The 18,712-nt window shown below is 59.5% G+C and overlaps 6 protein-coding genes across 6 annotated transcripts; 4 read left to right on the forward strand and 2 right to left on the reverse strand.

Annotated features, from left to right (window-relative positions):
- Window positions 1-754: 754 nt before the first annotated feature.
- A1Q1_00465 (cytoplasm protein) lies at window positions 755-3,471 on the reverse strand (the record flags this gene model as incomplete). Its single annotated transcript, XM_014326114.1, has 6 exons — window positions 755-1,580; window positions 1,682-2,415; window positions 2,484-2,831; window positions 2,895-3,019; window positions 3,071-3,189; window positions 3,260-3,471. The coding sequence occupies 6 exons, from the start codon at window positions 3,469-3,471 to the stop codon at window positions 755-757; spliced, it is 2,364 nt and encodes a 787-aa protein (XP_014181589.1).
- Window positions 3,472-3,761: 290 nt separating this feature from the next.
- On the forward strand, window positions 3,762-4,128 carry A1Q1_00466 (uncharacterized protein; the record flags this gene model as incomplete). The annotated part of the gene is made up of 3 exons (XM_014326115.1): window positions 3,762-3,796; window positions 3,851-3,927; window positions 4,025-4,128. 3 exons carry the CDS (start codon window positions 3,762-3,764, stop codon window positions 4,126-4,128), a joined length of 216 nt encoding a protein of 71 aa, XP_014181590.1.
- Window positions 4,129-4,159: 31 nt separating this feature from the next.
- On the reverse strand, window positions 4,160-5,362 carry A1Q1_00467 (carboxymethylenebutenolidase; the record flags this gene model as incomplete). The annotated part of the gene is made up of 5 exons (XM_014326116.1): window positions 4,160-4,321; window positions 4,371-4,442; window positions 4,508-4,669; window positions 4,872-5,107; window positions 5,242-5,362. 5 exons carry the CDS (start codon window positions 5,360-5,362, stop codon window positions 4,160-4,162), a joined length of 753 nt encoding a protein of 250 aa, XP_014181591.1.
- A 409-nt stretch (window positions 5,363-5,771) lies between these two features.
- On the forward strand, window positions 5,772-7,251 carry A1Q1_00468 (uncharacterized protein; the record flags this gene model as incomplete). Its single annotated transcript, XM_014326117.1, has 4 exons — window positions 5,772-6,082; window positions 6,152-6,178; window positions 6,242-6,526; window positions 7,092-7,251. 4 exons carry the CDS (start codon window positions 5,772-5,774, stop codon window positions 7,249-7,251), a joined length of 783 nt encoding a protein of 260 aa, XP_014181592.1.
- A 1,985-nt stretch (window positions 7,252-9,236) lies between these two features.
- On the forward strand, window positions 9,237-13,135 carry A1Q1_00469 (uncharacterized protein; the record flags this gene model as incomplete). Its single annotated transcript, XM_014326118.1, has 8 exons — window positions 9,237-10,514; window positions 10,584-10,617; window positions 10,693-10,729; window positions 10,797-10,870; window positions 10,931-10,976; window positions 11,033-11,075; window positions 11,212-12,379; window positions 12,417-13,135. The coding sequence occupies 8 exons, from the start codon at window positions 9,237-9,239 to the stop codon at window positions 13,133-13,135; spliced, it is 3,399 nt and encodes a 1,132-aa protein (XP_014181593.1).
- Window positions 13,136-15,790: 2,655 nt separating this feature from the next.
- On the forward strand, window positions 15,791-17,365 carry A1Q1_00470 (uncharacterized protein; the record flags this gene model as incomplete). Its single annotated transcript, XM_014326119.1, has 1 exon — window positions 15,791-17,365. The coding sequence occupies one exon, from the start codon at window positions 15,791-15,793 to the stop codon at window positions 17,363-17,365; it is 1,575 nt and encodes a 524-aa protein (XP_014181594.1).
- Between the last annotated feature and the right edge of the window lie 1,347 nt (window positions 17,366-18,712).

Genomic DNA, 18,712 nt, shown 5'->3' on the forward strand with positions numbered 1-18,712 from the left:
CGCAGACTGCACCGTACGTAAGAGGTGACCAGAGGCACCTCACTGAGATGGCATGCATGGACGGTGATGTGACCGCGATTGTTGTTCGTAAGTAGACGCTGTCAATCGATCTGTTATCAGCAGGGTTCGGGGCAACCTGCTGTAAGCGTGGATGCAGTTCACGTTGGCCGTGGACAGAGCATTGTAGCGCGACCTGATTCGTGATTCATATGGGAGGCACGAGTCGTTCACGACTCGTTACGAGGACGGTTTGGCAGTTAAGGATTGACGCATTATGTTTGGTGAGTCCAGGCCGTCGATCGGTGGATGCTTTTGCCCGGCACAGAGGCACCCGGCCGATAAATGCTGTGAAGCATTGCTTGATCGTGCGTCATGCGCGGGCGACAACACAGTCCTGGCCATGATCCGCCAAGGCTCTGATGCGAAGGAGACGTTTGAAGCGCAGCCGGCCTGTGGCTAGAGAAGGAGGCAGGCGTTCGCTGTTCGGGCGTTCCTGCCTCCAGACCATGCAGAATATTGGTTTGCCTCACGGCAGCGTTTTATCGCCACTGCATCGACTTACCACGGAGGCGTCGCACCTGCGCAGACAGTCGTAGAGTGTCTCGCAAAAGCGATGTGCCCTCGGAGAGGGGGCCGCAACGGCGTCGCACATCGTCGCGCGGCTGCCTGGCGGGGTCGTTCGAGCTTACGCTAAGATGGGTATCAATCATGCATCCTTCGTCGTCGTTAGTGAAGGTATATCTACGCTCTAAATCTACAACTCGTTGACCTTCTGCGCCGCCTGTGCCGCCGTCTGGGCCGCCTTCAGCGCAAGCTGTTCCCTGTGCTTCTTGGTTCCCTCCCATGCGAGAACGGGGAGGTCAACCCACGCCTTCCCGTACTTGATCCTGCACACCTCACTTCCGAGGACGAACAAGCTCATGCCGAGGATGACAAGCAGACCGACAATGATGCCGACGGGCGTGTCTTCCTGGGGCTCCTTGACCCAGATATCGATGCGGCGAGTCTTCTCGTGACCTTGCTTAACGGAGACCGAATCATCCTCGAACCAAACCCACATCCTCTGCCGCTCGGGGTCGAAGCGATAGCGCCCTCCTGGGGAGATGAAGTGCTTCAGGGTTCCGTCCTTGATTGCGGCACCATAGACACGGTTCGGCAGGTAAATCTCCGTCACCCTGTTTATCGGCGGCACGCCTGAGGCCGTCGCCGCGCTCGGGCTGTCACGCCACCGGTAGGTGAAGAGACCGTTGTCGGCGTGGTAAACGTGCGACAGGGGCTGTCCTGCAGTAGCGATCGCATACGGGCGCACGATGACGCCGAGTAGCCTGCCGCCAGTGTCAGGTGATGAAGCGACCAGCGACCGGTCACTCTCGGGCGCATCCTCAATCTCGAGATGGCGACTGGCATCGCTATACCAGGAGAAATTCTCTGAGTTCCAGTCGTCACCGTGACTGTCCGTGTTGTGAGGGTTGTACGCCCAGAGACTAAAGTGAACAAGCGAGGACTCCAGCGCGCTGATCAAGGCGTCCATCATGCGGTTTTGCCACTTCCAGTCACCAGTAGTGAACGCCTCGTGCTTGCTGCGGTGTCAGCTGTCGTACCCAAACACTGGCTCGATACCCCGTACGGGTTGTGAACACGAGAGAAAGGAGAGCGGCGTGCAACGTTGCTCTGTACTCACTTCATGTCCATAGGAATGCCGACCTCAGTGAAGCACACGGGCACTTCCCCAATCTTCTTCCTGGCCTCGGTGACGATGTTGCGGATCTGGAGGGCGTAGTTGTCCTTGACCTGCTTGCCAAAGTAGAGACACTTGAGGATGAATTTTCCTCTCGCGGCCCCTTGGACATTGACAGTCATGGTGCCGAAAGCCTTGTTAAACAGGGCGTGAAGGTCGTACCAGTGAGGTGCGAAGACGAAATGCCTCGGGCGGTCCTCCTCCGGCCACACGGGGCAGAACTCGTTGGGTAGCGGCTCAATCATGCGTGCTTTGCCGGGGGCGACGCCGTTGATGATACCCTCCCATTTCTTGAGGAGCGGGAAGTAGTAGTCGTTGTACCAGTTCACAGTCCGCCCGGAACGGTCCTTTGTGAAGTAGTCCTCCTGCAAAGCTACAGGACGCTTCTTCTCGGCACTCCACGACCACACTCCCTCAGATTCCCAGAGACAGCGTCCGCCTGTCGGTCCGTCCTTCGACCATGCGGCGATACCGTCGCTGTTGCCCAGCTCCCTGTGGCTAACCTTGGTTGGATGCGGCCAGCTGCGAACATAGTTCGCAACCTCGGTGGGATGTCCAGCACCCATAGCCATGCCCTCGAGCGGCGTCGGGTACTGGCCCAGGTGAAGGTCGGTGTTGTAGTTCCATCCTCGTATCGTCGGAATGGAAATGTAACCAGGATGCGGTTCATTTAGCATCTGTTGTCAGCTAGGTATCGAAGCGACGTTTAGCAGCTCTCAGACGAGCACGGCTCAGTGATCCTTACCTCGAAGCCCATGACCGTGTCGAGATCGCCGACAGCGTCGACGAGCGTCTTCCACATATTCAGGAAATGACTCTGGAGGAACTCCTGCGCGGGCCGCCCTCGGATCTTGAACCGGGGGGCGAACGTGTCTCCACCCCAAAACAGTGTGTTCATTGTCGCGCACGCGAGCTTCTGGTAACCGGTCGGCCAAAGTCCGCGCTCTCCCTCGATGACCGAGCTGCGAATGCCGTGGAGGTACGCAGCGCCTGAGGCTTCGAGGGCCGCACCGTCGTCGGACAGATCGAAGCCGCACTCCGTCAGAGTCCATGCCGGTGCACCGCTGCCGCCAGAAGCGCGGCTCCAGACGTCCTGATGAAGAGACTTGAAGTCAGCAATCTATACCTGCCGAGCAAAACCGGGTACGTGACTCACAACGTAGGCAACGAGACCAGTGCCTCGAAGACTCTCGAGAAGCGTCCGCAGATACGCAAGGTATTCTGTGTCGTATTGCCCAGGACCTGCGTGCTCCACGGCGTCCCAAGTCACATTGATGCGAACTGTTGTCAGCTCCGAGTGCTCGTTAACGGCGCCGTCAGCAAGAGACTCACTAAAAGTCAGACCCCAGCTCTTCAGGCGAGCCCAGTGTTCGGGAGCCTCCTCAAGCGGAAACGGTCGGTTGACATAGGAGTTCTCAGCCATACGGTCGACTGGTACCTTCTCGGAGGGCCTGTATTGTTAGCTCACGGTTGGGGACTTTACAGCTACCCGCTGCGGCTGACGGTACATTGGCCACTCACACCTTGCTCGCGCTGCCCACGTTAGCACCACGAAGTCCCAGCACGCGCCCAAGCGGGTCGATGAAGTGCCGTCCCGAGATCGCAATGCTGTCGGCGGAAGGTTGGTAGACCTCGAAAACAGAGACGTCCGGTCCCGCCGTTCCTTTGATCGCAATCTCGTCAGTCGCGGTGGTGGCAACGACGTTGCGCTTCACGTCTCCAGGCGGGCTCATGCTGTGTTCAGTCGATGGTCGTTCTTGGTGTCTGAGCTGTTGTGTAAAGCTCAGGACGTGGAAGCACGAACGAAAAGGAAGGCCAGCGGTGACAACGCGAACTTTCAGAATGCCTGACCACTGGACAGACCGGGCCGTGCACGCCGCGTACCCGTGGTCTTGCCGGCGGCTGACGCGACGACTGCCGGGTGGAGGGTGGATTCCCACGGTGACATCGGCAACGGAGGTCTCACCCTGCACACCTCATGTCGCCACCGTCGCTGACGACAGTGCCTCCGCATCCATCGCCCATGGACGACCCATACACAGTCAAGGCCCAGAGCGGGTCTCTTATCACCTGGTGAGCTGAGGGCGCGTTTAGTCAAGGCTGACCATTCAGTGACTCGGCTGCGAAGCAGATCCTCTTGCATCTCGACTCGCAGCGAACGGGCAACTATAAGTTCATCAGCGCCGACAGTGAGTTTCTGCCATGGCCTGCTTCTCGACCCTCCCCGATATTGCCATGGACCCCTTCCCTTTTGATCTCGATTGACGACTGCAAGCTGACATCTAGTTGACGAGACGCACCTGCTTGTGCGAACAGAGGCTGTAGAGGAGATCAAGGCTGCGTTACAGGAGGAGCTCGAGAAGAACACATATGTCAAGGTGAAGGACTAGAGGCGGACTGTATGCATAGACTTGTACACTGCTAGCAGACGTGCTCCACCTTGCCCCCAGTAGGGACGCGTTTCCCAAGGTCGCGGGCCACACATCGCGTGAAGCTCTCCATCATCATGGCAAACAATGATCGCGAGAGCGCGGCGTCCCATCGGCCCTTGCTCGATTCGTCGCGGATGAATGCGTGCTGCGCCTGCACCTCGATAAACTGGAGTTAGCCCGGGCAAAAAGCTGCAGCTCACAGAAAGGGTGACGCCGGCGTCGTCGAGCGTGTCCCGGATTAGCGTGCGGCCTGCGCGGTCCACATGTGTGTCCTGTTGTTAGCTGAGACCACAAGTCCATAGTTGTCCGGGTTGGGTGCAGATGAAGGAAAACGCACCTGCTTGCCAAAGACGAGTGTGACTTCGCCTTTCCCCGTCAGATCCCCCTTCTTGACGCGCACGAGCGTATCATCCTTCTTGCCCTTGCCAAGAGTAGCCGAGTGCACGTCGGTCGCAAAGTAGCAGAAGGTAGAGAGAACGCGAGGGTCGAATGCACACTGCTGTTAGCTCTGTACGGCGCGTCGTAGCTATACGCACGCGAAGCGCCTGCTGTCAGCACTTGCGGTAAGGCTATCTTACGAGATGTCCACCGAGACACATGCCCGTGGAGGCGATACGGCCGTTGCAGCTCTTCCACTCGCAGAGCAGGTCGACAGAAAGCGTGGCGTCCTGGAGTCAGCATGAAAGGGGTCCCGAGCTTACCTCGTCATACGCCTCAACGGTCTTCTCGATCTGACAGTCAGCTTCACTCCGCGAAATATAGCTCACCTTGTACCTGTTCCCCCGATCCGTACCTTCAGTGTCGTAGGGAATCGGCTCTGGACCCTCGAACTCGTGGAAAGAGGAAGGCAGCGCAACGACATAGCCCTCCGAGGCGATATTGGACGCGAAGCGCTCGACGGGGCCGGTTACCTGATAGATCTCGGAGAAGACGACGCCTGGGGTCAGCTCACTTTCCGCGATGCCCAAACTGCATCCGAGATAGCTGATGATCAACAAGCGGTAGGTCACGTCGAAGACGGCCAGCCGTGAAACGATGTAGAGAAAGGCTATGTGAGGAAGGCACACTCACATCCGGGAAACTTAGCTTCGGGGTACTCGGGCACATTAGGCTCGATGACGAAGATGCGCATCTTGCCGGGGCGACCGTCGGCCTTGGTTTCCACATCGCGGTACGAGGTCTTGATCAGCATTGTCGATAAGATGTTGCTGTTGTATACGGTCTTCACCCTGGTTCGAGATGACGTTGGAGGTGTCCTTCCCCGGTGGAGGCTGACAGAAGGAGGATGGCGGTGAGCCAGGGCGCAGGGCGGTGACAGACTTATTTGACCCTCCCGCACAGACCACAGAGCCGGACATGCACGTGGCTCGGAAATTGTGATAAGATTGCCGTCCACCATTGGGTGAGTTTTCCGGTCCGCTAACCGGAGCGCACGACGCCGATGCGGAGCACCCATATCATATTGCGGTCGCTCTCGATATGCAACCTTGTCTCCGAAGCGTCTCACATCCGCCCACTACCACAACCACCTGTTCCCTCGTGTCTTCAGTGCTCTTTCACATCTTCTCTCACTCTTCAAGACTAGAAAACTTCCAACAAGCATGTCCGCCCAGCTCCCGCCTCTCGACTCGCTCACCGACCCCGCCAAGCTGACGCAGTGCCTTTCAACGCTGTTCGAGCCGAGCACGGCGCTGAAGGAGATTCTTGTCCCGCAGCTCGTAAAGAAGTACAAGGCAGACGGCACGCCACTCTCGTACGCTGGTGTCATCCACGACTGCGCCGAGGCCAGCAAGGAGTGGACGTGGGAGCAGAAATCCGACTTCGTCACTGGCCACCCCTTGATCGGTGCCCCTGCCACCGGCCTCTCCGGTAAGGAGCAGGGAACTGAGACGACCAAGGTCGTTCTTGACCGGTGAGTGCCTTTCTCTTGCTCTGGCTGTGCGTGGAGTGCTAGTCTCCTCGTTGACCCGTGTAAGCGTAGCCTCCAGCACATCGCCATTGCCAGTGTGTATGTGATGGTGTGAAGCAGCGGCCTCGCCAGCTAGGAGTCAGGGCTCAAGCTAACGTCCAGCCTCAAGCAGCTCAACTCGCTTTACTCCCAGGCCTTCCCGGACCTGACCTTCATCACGTTTGTGAACGGACGCCCGCGCTCTGAGATCGTCAACGAGATGGAGCGCAAAATCGGCCTCCCCGAGAGCCCGAAGCCACTCCCCGACTCGTTCGACTGCGGCTCCACGACGATCGACCCCAAGCTCGTCCGCAAGAAAGGCTCCCCGGAGTGGGAGGAGGAGTGTGACCGCGACGTGAACGACGTTTGGCGCATCGCGCGCTCCAGGCTGCGCACCCTCGGCGTCGAGTAAGTATGTATGCATCGGGTTCCTACAGTCTAGCCTACATCCACGCTCTGCACTCCCGCGCTGATCGACTCCCTCCTCTCCGGGATGGGATAAGCCATGAGGCGAGCTCACTGCATTTGCGCTTGCCGCTAGCTCGCACTGGGATCTCTGGTTTCCCTCCCCCGGCCGGCTCACACGACTTACCCGCTGGAGATCCAAACACGGCACTCGCTAACAGACAGCGGCGCACAGAACGCACGTCACGGAGCCGCGAGCGCGAAGCTCTAGGACACATTGTCCTCTCCGAGAAACGATGCGCCGAGCGCGCCCGTCGCGCGGCCAGGCATCGAGGGGCCAGGGACCGTTCCTCGCCCGGCAACCGGTAGAACCTCTGGGAAAGATGTATGAGTAATGCCTGTTTTGTCAGTCCAACGCATGAGTCGAGCTGGGGATGGAGAGGGGTCATGAGATCGTATGCATGGGTTTAAGGCTCACTCACCTTTCGTGCGAGACCTGCGCTGGGCTTCGCGCCCGGCCAGAGGCTGCCGCCGTGGCACCGAGCAGACTGCTCCGCCCCTAACGCAGATTCCCAGGCTACAAGCCTCCCGACATTCCGCCTCGAGCTCCCTCAGCGTTGCACGTCTGGCAGCGCGGTCCTGGCGCCGGAGCACCTTCCTGGTCGCACAATGAGATGAGCACCAGCGGCACGGATCACGCTCATGACCGGATACCGGGGTGGGTTTGAAGGACTGTTGTCAGCTGAAGGGTGTAGCGGCAAAGCTCACCTTAGGGTTAGAAGCTACCGGTGTAAGCGGCAACGGGGACCAGACTGTTGCGTGCGGTGCGTCTCTGGGGCTCGTGTCGGGCGGGCGCCGGTTGACAAGCAGGGAGCTGAGAATCTGGCAGTAAGTGCAGACGTCAGTGAGCTGGGCTTTGGCAAGCGGCGCAGAGTGAGGAGAAAGAGAAAAGGGGGCGTTGCTTGCATAGGCAGCCGATGGACCAGATGCGTGTTTACGGAAGTGACGTGGTGCGCATGGCGCGAGGGTGGAGGTTCGGTAGGCGTGCGGCCATGCGGATGGGGGCGAGGGTGGACAGCCGGCCATCTCCGGTACGTCTGAGCACGCCTTGCACTGAGGACCTGGCACTTGTGCACCTGCGCGCTGCGCTGTCTCGATGCCTCTTCGCAGGATACTGGTGCATAGTCACATTAGGGATTTAGCTCCGGGCTGAGTCCGAAGCAGCCTACACTCTGAAGTACCTGGGCCGAAATGCAAACCTTATCGCTGCCGATGCGCCGATGCATGCACGCGTCTGCGTACTCATCCCTGTGTACACAAAGCGGAGATGGTGTCCATCGCCCGGGGGCTTACCTCCCTCCCATCAATGCAGGAACAGCGAGGCACGACTGTCACTTTCTTCAAGTCTCTGGTGTTGCTGCCACAAGCTGGACCAAACGAGGTAGGAATGTGGGGATCGGAGAAGAGGTCCCAGATGTACGGCTCTGTGTGAGAGTGGAGTGCGACGCGGGAGTATGCAGCAATGGGCTGTCATCAGCGCTCTCTTGTAATCCTGCGAGCGTCGCATCAACCGCGATGGCGGCAAGCTCTATCAACGTTAATGTCGTTTCTCCCGCCCTGAAGCCAGGGCATCACGGCAGGAAGGAGGGCCATGGGCCAGCAGGCAGCAGGGACGGGCGGAGGTACGCGGAGGTCTGTGCTGGCTGGTACGAGGGCAACCTGGGTGATACGCTCGTGAGACGGTGCTGAATTGGACGCTTGGTCGGCTCTGCGCGTCCGTCGAGACCCGTTGTTACAAGAGAACCCTGGTGCAGCCCGTGGCACGGGCGTTGATGCCAGCATACCAGCACAGTCGCCTTCAGCGAGCGGGGGCTGCTGTCTCAAGACGCGCGCGGAACGAACAACCCAGTCCCTTACTCACCAGTAGCGTTCTGCATTAGCTGAGGCATGCCCTGCCCACAGGCTTGCCGCTTGCAGCGATAGCGAGCCGCATCGCTGGAACACTGAGGCGCGTAATGCCAGTATCTCGGGCGGTAGTACGTCGCCTTGAGAGCGCCGTTCTTCGTTCCAGCCAACCCACACACCTGCACACCGGACACACCGACACGTCCACGCCCCTCCCCAGTTCAGGCCTGCCCGTTATTGTATCTTCCGCTCCATTGCTCGTTTGCGGCCAGCCCCTCTCAACCACAGCCCTTCCCACCGCATTGCGCGACTCTTTCCTTCACTTCTTTCTTCCACTCTGGACGCACAAACACAACAGTACGACAAAGAAACGACGACGGAACCGACCCTCCGACCCCTCCTTCATTAACGTCCTCTCGGTTATCAATAAAGCCACCTTACTCCGCGACCCTTCCCTACCATCCGCCAACCGCCTGGACCTCCTCTTGCATCTTTTTTCGCATCGTACCGTCAGAGCAGTGCTCGTCTCGACCCTCTCCACTCATTCGACCACACTCTCTCAGTTTCAGCCCCTCAACTGTATCTTGCGGACATCCTTTCATATGGGTCAGGCTGATGGGCGTAAAACTCTCAGCATCCTAGAGTATTCAGCGGACACTAGGGCCAGAGCGCATTCTCGGCGTAAGGAATCTCGGCATAGCCCAGGGACCAATCTCCCGCGCCATCTCCTGCAGCCTGCCTGCCCAGTAAACCCAGCCGGCCGGCTGGCCTGATCCCACCTCCGTTTTCGCCGTGCTAGTCGACGACCATGTCGCCGTTGCACAAGTCTATTCATCACAACAACAACAGCAATCTTGTCGACGCCGACGACGACGGCCGCCATTACGGCTACCCTAGCGAGAAGCAGCAGCGCGAGGCCGTCGCCCCTCTCTCCACGAATCTTCTTGTCAACAATTACTCGCGCTCCCCGCCTTCCCGCCCTCTCAACGCTCGTTCAAGCCCCCCACGCAAGCCGCGGTCAAGCGTCTTCTCGGTCCTAATCCCACGCGCTTGGTCAAACCCCGCACCACCGCCTGCGTCGCCTCCACATCCCTTCATCTCTCTGACGGCCCCGCCCAAGCTCCCCCCTGTCCATCGACACTCGTTTCTCGACCCGGCCACCTTTGATCGCGAGGAGTACTGGCTCGACTCTGATTCAGACTCTGAAATCGAACAACCGATTGCTGCAACGGGCTTAGACCAGGGTCGCAACCGTCTGCAGCCCGGGCGACATCATCACGCTCCTAGTCACAAGTGGACACCGACAGTTGACCACATTTCGCCGGCTAGCCCAGCGCAGACCATCTCTCCGTCGACGACTGCGGCCTATCTCTTTTGCGTCCCATCACCTGCCATCGGAGCCTTTGCAACACCAGCGGCCCTTCGTAGCAAGAAGTCCACTGAACGCGTAGGCAAAACCAGGGGTAAACCCTTGAACGCTTCCTACAAGCCCCCGCTGTCTGCAGGCGGACACAAGCGACGCCGCTTCGTCCATCACGCACGATCGCCCACGGCAACTTTCCCTCAGATCCCCTCTTTCGCCAACTCGCGATCGCCCACGTACCCTCCCCGAATCCACTACAATCCAAACCTTTCGCTTGCCCAGGCCGCAAAGAAGCCGACCGCTGCCCATCGCTCCCCGCGAACTCCCCCTCGTCGTCGATACCGGCGAGCCAGGGGACCGACCTCCTCGCCCACGAAGGCTATCGCTGCGAGCAGAAGCCGCACGAGCTTGCGCCATCCATCGCGCTCGCGCCTGCACAGACCATCAGTCGACCGTCTCTTGAAGCCTTCGCGCAGCCTTTTCAGGCGTCGTGCCGCTCGAATCCTCCACGATCATCGCCCTGCTCCCAAGCCGCCTATCAACCCTACGGTTCTAGCCGCGATGCAAGCCATTGTGGACCAGACGGCGTTCCCGGTTAAGCGCAGTGGGGTCGATGGCATCGCACTGCCGAATGGATCGCCGCGGCCGCGAGTGGTGGTGAATGAAGAGGATGCAAGGATTGCATGGAGCATGCAGTTTTGGGTTACCATTGCCGACCCTGTCGTGAGTTTCCAGCCTTGAGAGAGGGAGATAGGCTCTGAGTTCGCGTGTCGGAAACTGACTCTGGCGCAGACCCAGCATGTTTTCTTCGCGTGCCCGGCCACAGGTGAGTAGTCGTCGTACTCTCAAGGTCCCTCATTAGACCGTCATTTCTCCACAGTGTTCCTAACCGTAACCGCAGGTCAGTGCAGCTGGGAACCGCCCGTCGGAGCCTTCGTGTAAGTCGTCCTGGTTGCTCGTTGCATCCAGTCCATCGATCATGATCATCACTAACCACCGACGCAGTGTGCCAAGGTCGCCTGAAGGTGAATGGTGGGAACTGGCTGATGCGTCGCGTGACAACCAGTGCTACTACTACAGTGAGTCCGACCCGACATCTCTGATCCACGTCCCGATCTCTTGGAGCTTTTCCTGGCTAGATGAGGGTTCCAGGAGATGTTCCGGAGGCCCGGCCCCCTCTGTCCTGTGTGTCTCACCGGCTGACCCGCAGACACGCTTACTGGTGTAACGCAATGGAATAGGCCCGGCAGTGAAGCGTTTGTCATCCCGCTCGGATTGATTCAGGTGAGTAGCTCGGCGAGTGTGTACCCACTCTTTGCTTGAAGCTTGCTTGTTGGCACTGGCTCGTCGCCATGTTGTAACGTCACCATCCACCATACCATTGTCACCCCTGTTGTTTCCCAAGCTTACATGCGCGCAGCAAAACGCCCTCATTTCGTCCCTTCCCGACAAGCCAGTCCCCTCCCCAAGCTCGAGCGTGCACGCGGAGGAAATCCTAGTCAGCGGCAACAGCAGCGCTGTTAATGTCAACGGACATCAAAACCCCACCCCTGCACGCAGCTTGAACGGATCCGTCGCATCGGCTTGTCGCCCTTCCAACTCGCCATCATCCATTACCCGCACCCTTCCCGACACGGCAGATCACCCGGTCATGCTTGCCCAAAGCGCGACAGCAAGCTCGAGTGGGCCCTTAACCCCGACTCCGGATCAGCCGTCGGAGGGGGAGGCAATTAGCACCGATGCCGCGGAGGCGAGCGACCATCTTGCGGAAGCAGAGCCGGTCCGGACTAGCTGGTGGGATCGCCGCAAGCCGCGCGGACGGCTTATGAGCGGGTCAAGCGTTCGAAGCCGACGGGCCACAGTCGAGAACAACAGCCCCGTCACGTCGCACAGCGACGTCTTCTCTTCGCCTCCGACGTCTCCGTCCATGGACCAGCCGGCGGCGCTCCCCCCGGTAGGGCCCTCCGGGAACGTCAACATTGTCATTCAGCCCTCATCACCGACGAGTGCCGCGTACGACCTCAACAATTTCAGTACGGACAACTTTGCGGACCGGTATTTTGCGACCAAACGTTCCGGCATGTTGCGGCAGCGGTTGTCCCTCGAGCGTATTATGGAATGGCAGCGTAGTCCAATCGCCGCGCCGCTGTTGGTCTTGTCTAAAGCGTGCGTCAGCGACGCCCTGTCGACATTCAAGGTTATCCAGCACGTCATGGGTGAACGGGACCGGCCGGTGGACGCTGCGCGGCCGAACCATGCCAACCAAGGGGCGATGAGTAGTGTCTTGAGCCTGCGATCGACGAGGGATGACTGGGCTGGCAAGGATGACAAGACAATCATTCTCGAGGAGATTCGCTGGATGGTTCAACTCGGTGTCGGCCGCTCAGAGATGCGCGACGAACTCTACTGCCAGCTGATCAAGCAACTTACGCGCAATCCGGACAACGACGCGACGGTACTTGGCTTCCAGCTGTACTGCGTCTTCGTCCAGGCATTCGGCCCCTCTAAGAGCTTTGAGCCGTTTGTGCGCTCTTTCCTCGTTGGCAACGTTGAGCGGACCGAGTTTGGAATCGGCGTGATGTCGAAGTGTGAGTTCTGAGGATGAGGCGTGTTGATTGACTCTAGATTGCTTGTCTCGATTGGACGCCTGGGTGGCCAAGGGCGGCGGCGGCCGAGTGCTCAGCATTGTGGAGATTGAGCATGCTTCGGACGCAGCGTTCTACCCGTCCGTTTACGGGCAGACGCTGGAAACGATCATGCAGCGCCAGGAAGGTGCCTACCCGGAACTGCGAATCCCAATCATCCTCCCATTCCTCGCGGACGGCATCCTCGCCCTTGGCGGAACCGACGCAGAAGGCATCTTCCGTGTGCCGGGCGATAACGATGTTATCACCCAGCTGCGCACGCGCATCGACCGGGGGCAATACCAGCTGGATGGCATCGATGACCCGCACGTCGTCGCATCCCTGTTCAAACTTTGGCTTCGCGACTTGGAGGAGCCTCTCATTCCTGCAACGCTCTACAGGGCTGCGTTGGAGTCGTCCCGATCGGTCGACCACAGCATTCTCTTCCTGAAGCGACTCCCGGACCACAACCGACGTGTGCTGCTGTTCGTCATCAGCTTCATGCAGCTATTCCTGGACCCCGAAGTCATTGCTGTCACGAAGATGACGCCGCAAAACCTCTCACTCGTGCTCGCGCCGAACATTCTGCGTACGCCCAATGAGTCACTTGCGACTGTGTTCGCGAACAGTGCCAGTGAGAGCCAGTTTGTCCTCAACCTGCTGCTGCACCTTGACCCGCCGAGCGTCGACCCAGAATACGTTCCGACCCACGGACACTAATCTCTCCCTCTCCCTTTTCTTGTATTTGTGATTCTCTTCATTCTCTCCATCCGGCATCTCTCATTCTGGGCCTGCGGGCACCAATCAGCAGTATACAGTACACCACAGCATTTCTTCATATATATAATCGCACGCCGGTATCAGGTCGATACACACTTGGATGCATCGAGCTAGCATGAGCGAGAACGGAAAGTGGTTGCACTGGTGGAAGCAGCACCCCGGTCCCAAGTGCGTCTCTGTCCCCCGTTGCCGCTCGATCGCTGTGATCGAGACATCGGTTCCGAGCCACGAGGAAAGCACGAGCTTACCACAGCACGAGCGAGCCATGAGGAGCCATGAGATCAGACCACCGTGGGACGGTTCGTCATGAACGATCGAGAGTCAGCTAGCCTGATCCCAGATCCCACACGGGGCTGGTGGCCGGTGGAGCCTGGAGCCAGAACAGACCATGAGACCATGAGTCAGTCCACAGGACGAGGAAGCGAATACGGTAGCGCGATGAGGTCAGTGAGGCGAGGGCGATGCAGTGAGAACCTTGTTAGATGATTGCTTCGCAACGCAGCAGGATAAGGTTAAACGTTCAGCGGTTGGCTGGAGGAGCAGAGTGGGCCGAACGTGTGAGGTGTGAGTCCGAGGGGCGATATCATGCATGCCGGCGTTGACACTGGCGACCGGTGATGGCCAGTTGCGGTGCGAGTTTGCGCGCTTGCGCGGGATGATGGGTCGCAGCCAGGCGGACAGCGCTGTGCTTTCCGTCGTCTTCACTGCTGGTTGCTGGCTGGCATGGCTGGCCTGGCTGGCATGGTTGATTGATCACCCGTCAGTGCATCCGACCCTTTGCAGAGAGCAGAAGGGGGGAATGATCGCCCGCCGTCCGTCAGACGTTTCACAAACAAGGGGCGCGTGTCTTGTCCTGAATGGGACTTCCTGAGCCTGAGTCCTGGTGCCTTGGTTCGCGCTGGGCCTCCCTCTTGTGTCACGTTTCGCCCGCTCTCCCACGCTGCTCCCTCCTACTCAATTGGGTAAGCCCCCCGTCACTAGCCTCACTGGCAACACGTCGCTCTCAGAGCGAGCACCAGACAGCTGCATGCAATCGACCCCTTGCCTCAACGCGACAACGCAACGGAGACAAGATAACGGTGACCGAACGAGGGGCACCAGAGGTGTGTCATGTTGGTGCAGAGCGACTGGCCAATGACGGGGCCTACGCAACGACTCGCTGCCAGGGCTCTCCCGAGCCCGCAAGCGATGGCGAGCAACCCACTCTGCCTCCCATCGTCGTCTCCCTCCTGGCCTCAAGACCACATAGCTCGAGGATCGAGGATTAAGGACTCGAAGTGGTGAGTTTCTGCCAGGAACTGAATCACGCACGCATCGCATCAAAGTAAGGAACCAGGAACCGGGCCCGTTTCGCGGCGTGGCCTACTCCTCACCGCTCGTCTTCTGTGGTGCCAACCCCCCGGCCCAGCGGCCACCGTCTGCAGCGGGTGCCCAGCGGGTGACATTCTCAGGGCGACTAAGGGCTCGGGTTCGTGTTTCTGCGTTTCTGTTTTCGGCCCACCCCGAACACCCGTCTTCTCTTGGCGCTGGTCTCTGCAATCTTTCCCGGCTCCTCCGGCCTCCCTACGCTTTACTGCAACGGCGCAACGGTCGCGAGTCGCTGATGCTTCGTCGGACCCTTATCTTGCCGACCTGCTGACCTTCAGACCTCCAGACCCTAGGGGACCATGCCGCCAAAACGAGTCAGAGACTGCAACAACAACCACGGGGCCGTCGCGCGGGGAACCTTTCTAGCCTGGTAGCGGCGCGGCACACGGCCAGAGGCCTCACGGCGTGAAGCACGAACTCTATCGCAACGGCCCCTTGCTTCCGAGGGCCTCTTCGCCTTTTGCGCGCACGCAGAAACAAGAGTAGTACGCAGTGCGTCGTCCTCTTCGTTGCTCCACGCCGCGCACCCCCAAGTCATGTCCAGGAAGTGCTCCTTCTTTGCACTTGACACTTCGCCCACACCCGTTTCTTCGCTATACTTGCTTTCAGAGCTACTGTCTGCTGTGCCGACAGATTTGTCTTCTTCACCTCAATCGCCAACGCCACTTCACTCCGAGCACTCGTCGCTGACCGTTCAATACGAGGGAGGCTCTGTCAGTCGACACGACGACCAGAAGCCGAACGAACACGGCACGGCATCGAGACAAAAGCCAGCTATTCTCCGGACCAGCCCGAGCCTCCGAGGCACAAGTGACGGCAGCCCGACCGTCTCACCGACGACAGCGAGGCTACAGCAAAGCGCAGCGCGCTGCCTTCTGCCCATCTCTCTTTCGATCTGAGAAACCGTACAAACCATCACTGCCATGCAGGTTGTCATTCCAGCAAAGTGAGTCCCTTGCTTTGTCATGTAAGCTGGTGTGGCTTCATTAGAACAATGGCTCTACGGCATGTCATTAATTATCACCGGCCCGTTGACCGTCATTACTGAGAGGCTAGTCTGGTGAGCGACCATTTAGTCGTGAACCGGTCGTCGATCGTCGATCAGAACTCATTTGAGCCGCTATTGTTCACTGGCTCTGCTCGTGTGCTCCTGCTAATTCCAGTTCCCCCCTCATCACGTACCAACCGTCGCGCAGCGCGTGGACGCCCGGAGTGAATGGAACGAGCATGTATACGTTCGGCAATCAGTCCGCCGTATTCAACTTCACCGGCACCTCGTTGCACTTCAACGTCGAGTACGCCTCCGTGAACCAAACAGGTGCAGCTAGCGGCCCTGGCGGTTCCTCCTCGAGCAATCTATTCTGGCACACCAGGCTCGTCATCAACGGCACGGAGATTGGCAATGACGCCAGTGCGCTTGGCACTGATGACCTGCCGAATGGCCAGCACTACGTCGAACTGCAATTCACCCGGCTAGACGGAAACGCGACGCGCGACTCGTACGCCATGCTCCGGTCCGTGACGGGCAGCCTGGCACAGGAGCCAGGGCCCAACGCATGGAATCAAACCTTCGACGACAGCATGCGCAACTCTAGCGTCGTGCTTAATGATGGCTGGAGCCGACTGAGCGCCGACACCGACAACCACCCTGAGACAATCACGAACGAGACCCTCGCGGCGGCTGAGGAGCCGCAGCTTGCCCAGAGTTGGGAGGGCACGCTGGCTGTCGCAGAGCACCCCGGGGCGGCGGCACAGCTGAGCTTCACCGGCTCGGCTGTCTGGGTGTATGGACCATCTGGCGGACCGTTTGGCGAGTACATGGTGCAGCTAGACGGCAAGGACGTGGGCCACTACGGCGCCATGGGTGGCAACACGGCGTACCAGACGCTGCTGTACCACACCTCTGGACTGCGGGAAGGTCTGCACCGGCTCAAGCTCACTAGCATCAATGGCCGGATCGGGTTCGACCGCATGGTCTCTTCCAACGGACTTGTGACCCTCTCGGCGCCCAAGCAAGCCTATGGGACTCTGGCTGTGCCAACGACCACAGTCGGCGCGACAACGCACGGTTTCATTCCCATGAAGAACACGGACAAGCCGACTGCGGCCGCGAGCAAGAGCAAGAGCAGCACGACCACTGCGATCGCTGCGAGCGTGGGCACAATCGGCGGCCTGATTGTGCTGACGCTACTGGGCTTCCTTATCTGGACGTGCTGCGTGCGCAAGCGACGTCGCGAGAACCGATCGAACCGACCAGCGCAGTACCTCCCTGAAGAGCCTGGACGGTGGTACCTCCGCCGCAAGAGCCGAGGGTGGAAGTTCGAGCAGCTCGAGCCTGGTGTCTCGGGCGTCAGTGAATGGAAGACGCCCTCGACATCATCCTTCGGGTCCTCGTTTCGCGAACCGAGGAGCCCGCCGAAGGCTCGTGCCAAGTCCCTGTTTTCGAGTAAGACACACCGTCACAACGCGCCAGAGTACGACATGCAGCACATGCAGCCCGTCCAATCGGGCGGCGGGGGGCCAATGGCTGCGGCACTGGGAGGAGCGAGCTCGCCGCTGAGCCAGCTGCAGAGCAAATGGAAGAAGCCTCACTACAACAAGGCGAGCGAGATCTCTGCCCCCCTCCCGCTGGGCACCAACTACGCTGAGCCGCGAGGCCATGGGCGCACGAACAGCCAGGCGAGCAACGGCAGCCTGGGGAGCGACATTCGCAACTGGTACGAGTGGTTTGGGGGTGTGTACGCGGGATCTGGGGGCGCAAGCACGCACACAAGGCGTACGGACGTGGGCATCGCATCGTAGCCCCGCAGACATTGCGGTCTGCGCGAGGCTGAGTTGGCTCGCTATCTCGGAGCCGCTAAACGCAGCCTCATTGCCCGTAGTCTCTCCTTGGATCTCACCTCGTCCTTGCCTCTGCACCGTCTCCAGGGTGTAGCTTCCTGTACAAGTATGCGACCTGTTGTGCTCCTCGTGTGGATATGGGCATGGCGGCAGCACGGCGGGGCGCAGGGTGGCAAAGGGCCTGAGGGGCGTCACTGGACCAGGGCGATCGCCACATTAGGCTGGGAGGCGGAGCGTCTGTTGACACCGCCGTCGTCTGCTTCTTTTCCCCGCAAGATGTCAAATAACCTCCGATCTCGATACTGCATGCATCTGACAGCTTTTGGCTGTCATGGACTTCCATGCCCGCGACTGCAAGCATGGCAAGTGCTTTTGCAGAATGCAGAACGCGCTGGAATAGTGTGCGTAGAGAGGCGTGCCGATGACACTGCGATCTGAGACGAAAATAGTGGGGCCCCGTGCTGCCAGGCAGACCATCCGAGCTTTGGAGCTGTGTGGATGGCAAGTGGCGTTTGACCCAATTCGCTAGTCATCGATGGCCTAGACCATGCAAACAAGGCAAGGTCAGGAGAACGGCCAGCACACACGGATACGTGGCCTCCTAGAGCTCCTAACCTCTATGCGTGCTGTGCGGGCTGCGCCCCTCCCTTCTACTGGTGACCTGTGCGCTCGCGCTGCGCGATATCGCACCATGTGTCGCCCTTTTGCCGCTGGAGACTTCATCTCTTCTTCGTCAACACTTTCTTGCAGTCGCTACCGGGCACGTTTTCCTTTCCAGTTCCTTCCAGTCCTTTCCCCCTACTCTCCTTGCATCCTCTCCTTACACCCTTGTATCATTCTGCCCATTTGCATAATCAGCCCCCTCTCATCAAGACAGTCCCGCTCACAGCACGCGACGATGCCTACAAAACGCCGCAGCGACGAGGAAGACCATCCCCGAGCACGAAAAACAGCTTGCTACCCCGGAGGTGTGAGTGTAATCTGACCGTCATCCACATGAGAACTTCCTTCACGCCCCTGCTGACACGCTGCAGGGCAGTGGTGCCCCCTCATCAGCAAGCCCTACCCCGTCTCGGCCGCACCCACAAGGTCACCCCGAAACCGGCATCACGGCCGACGATCCCCCTGAGTCACCAGCTCCTTCTTCGCAGGAAGCCTTGATGCGAAGAATGGTCCTGGCGATGGAGAGAAGCGCGAGTGCGGCAGAACGACAAGCCAGCGCAAGTGAGCGCTCCGCCGAGCTCCTCGACCGCATCGCCCAAGGCAACGCTAGCACCTTCACCCCGCATGCGGCGTCGACACCGTCGC

Source organism: Trichosporon asahii (genome assembly GCF_000293215.1).
Source record: "Trichosporon asahii var. asahii CBS 2479 unplaced genomic scaffold scaffold00020, whole genome shotgun sequence".
NCBI lineage: Eukaryota > Fungi > Basidiomycota > Tremellomycetes > Trichosporonales > Trichosporonaceae > Trichosporon > Trichosporon asahii.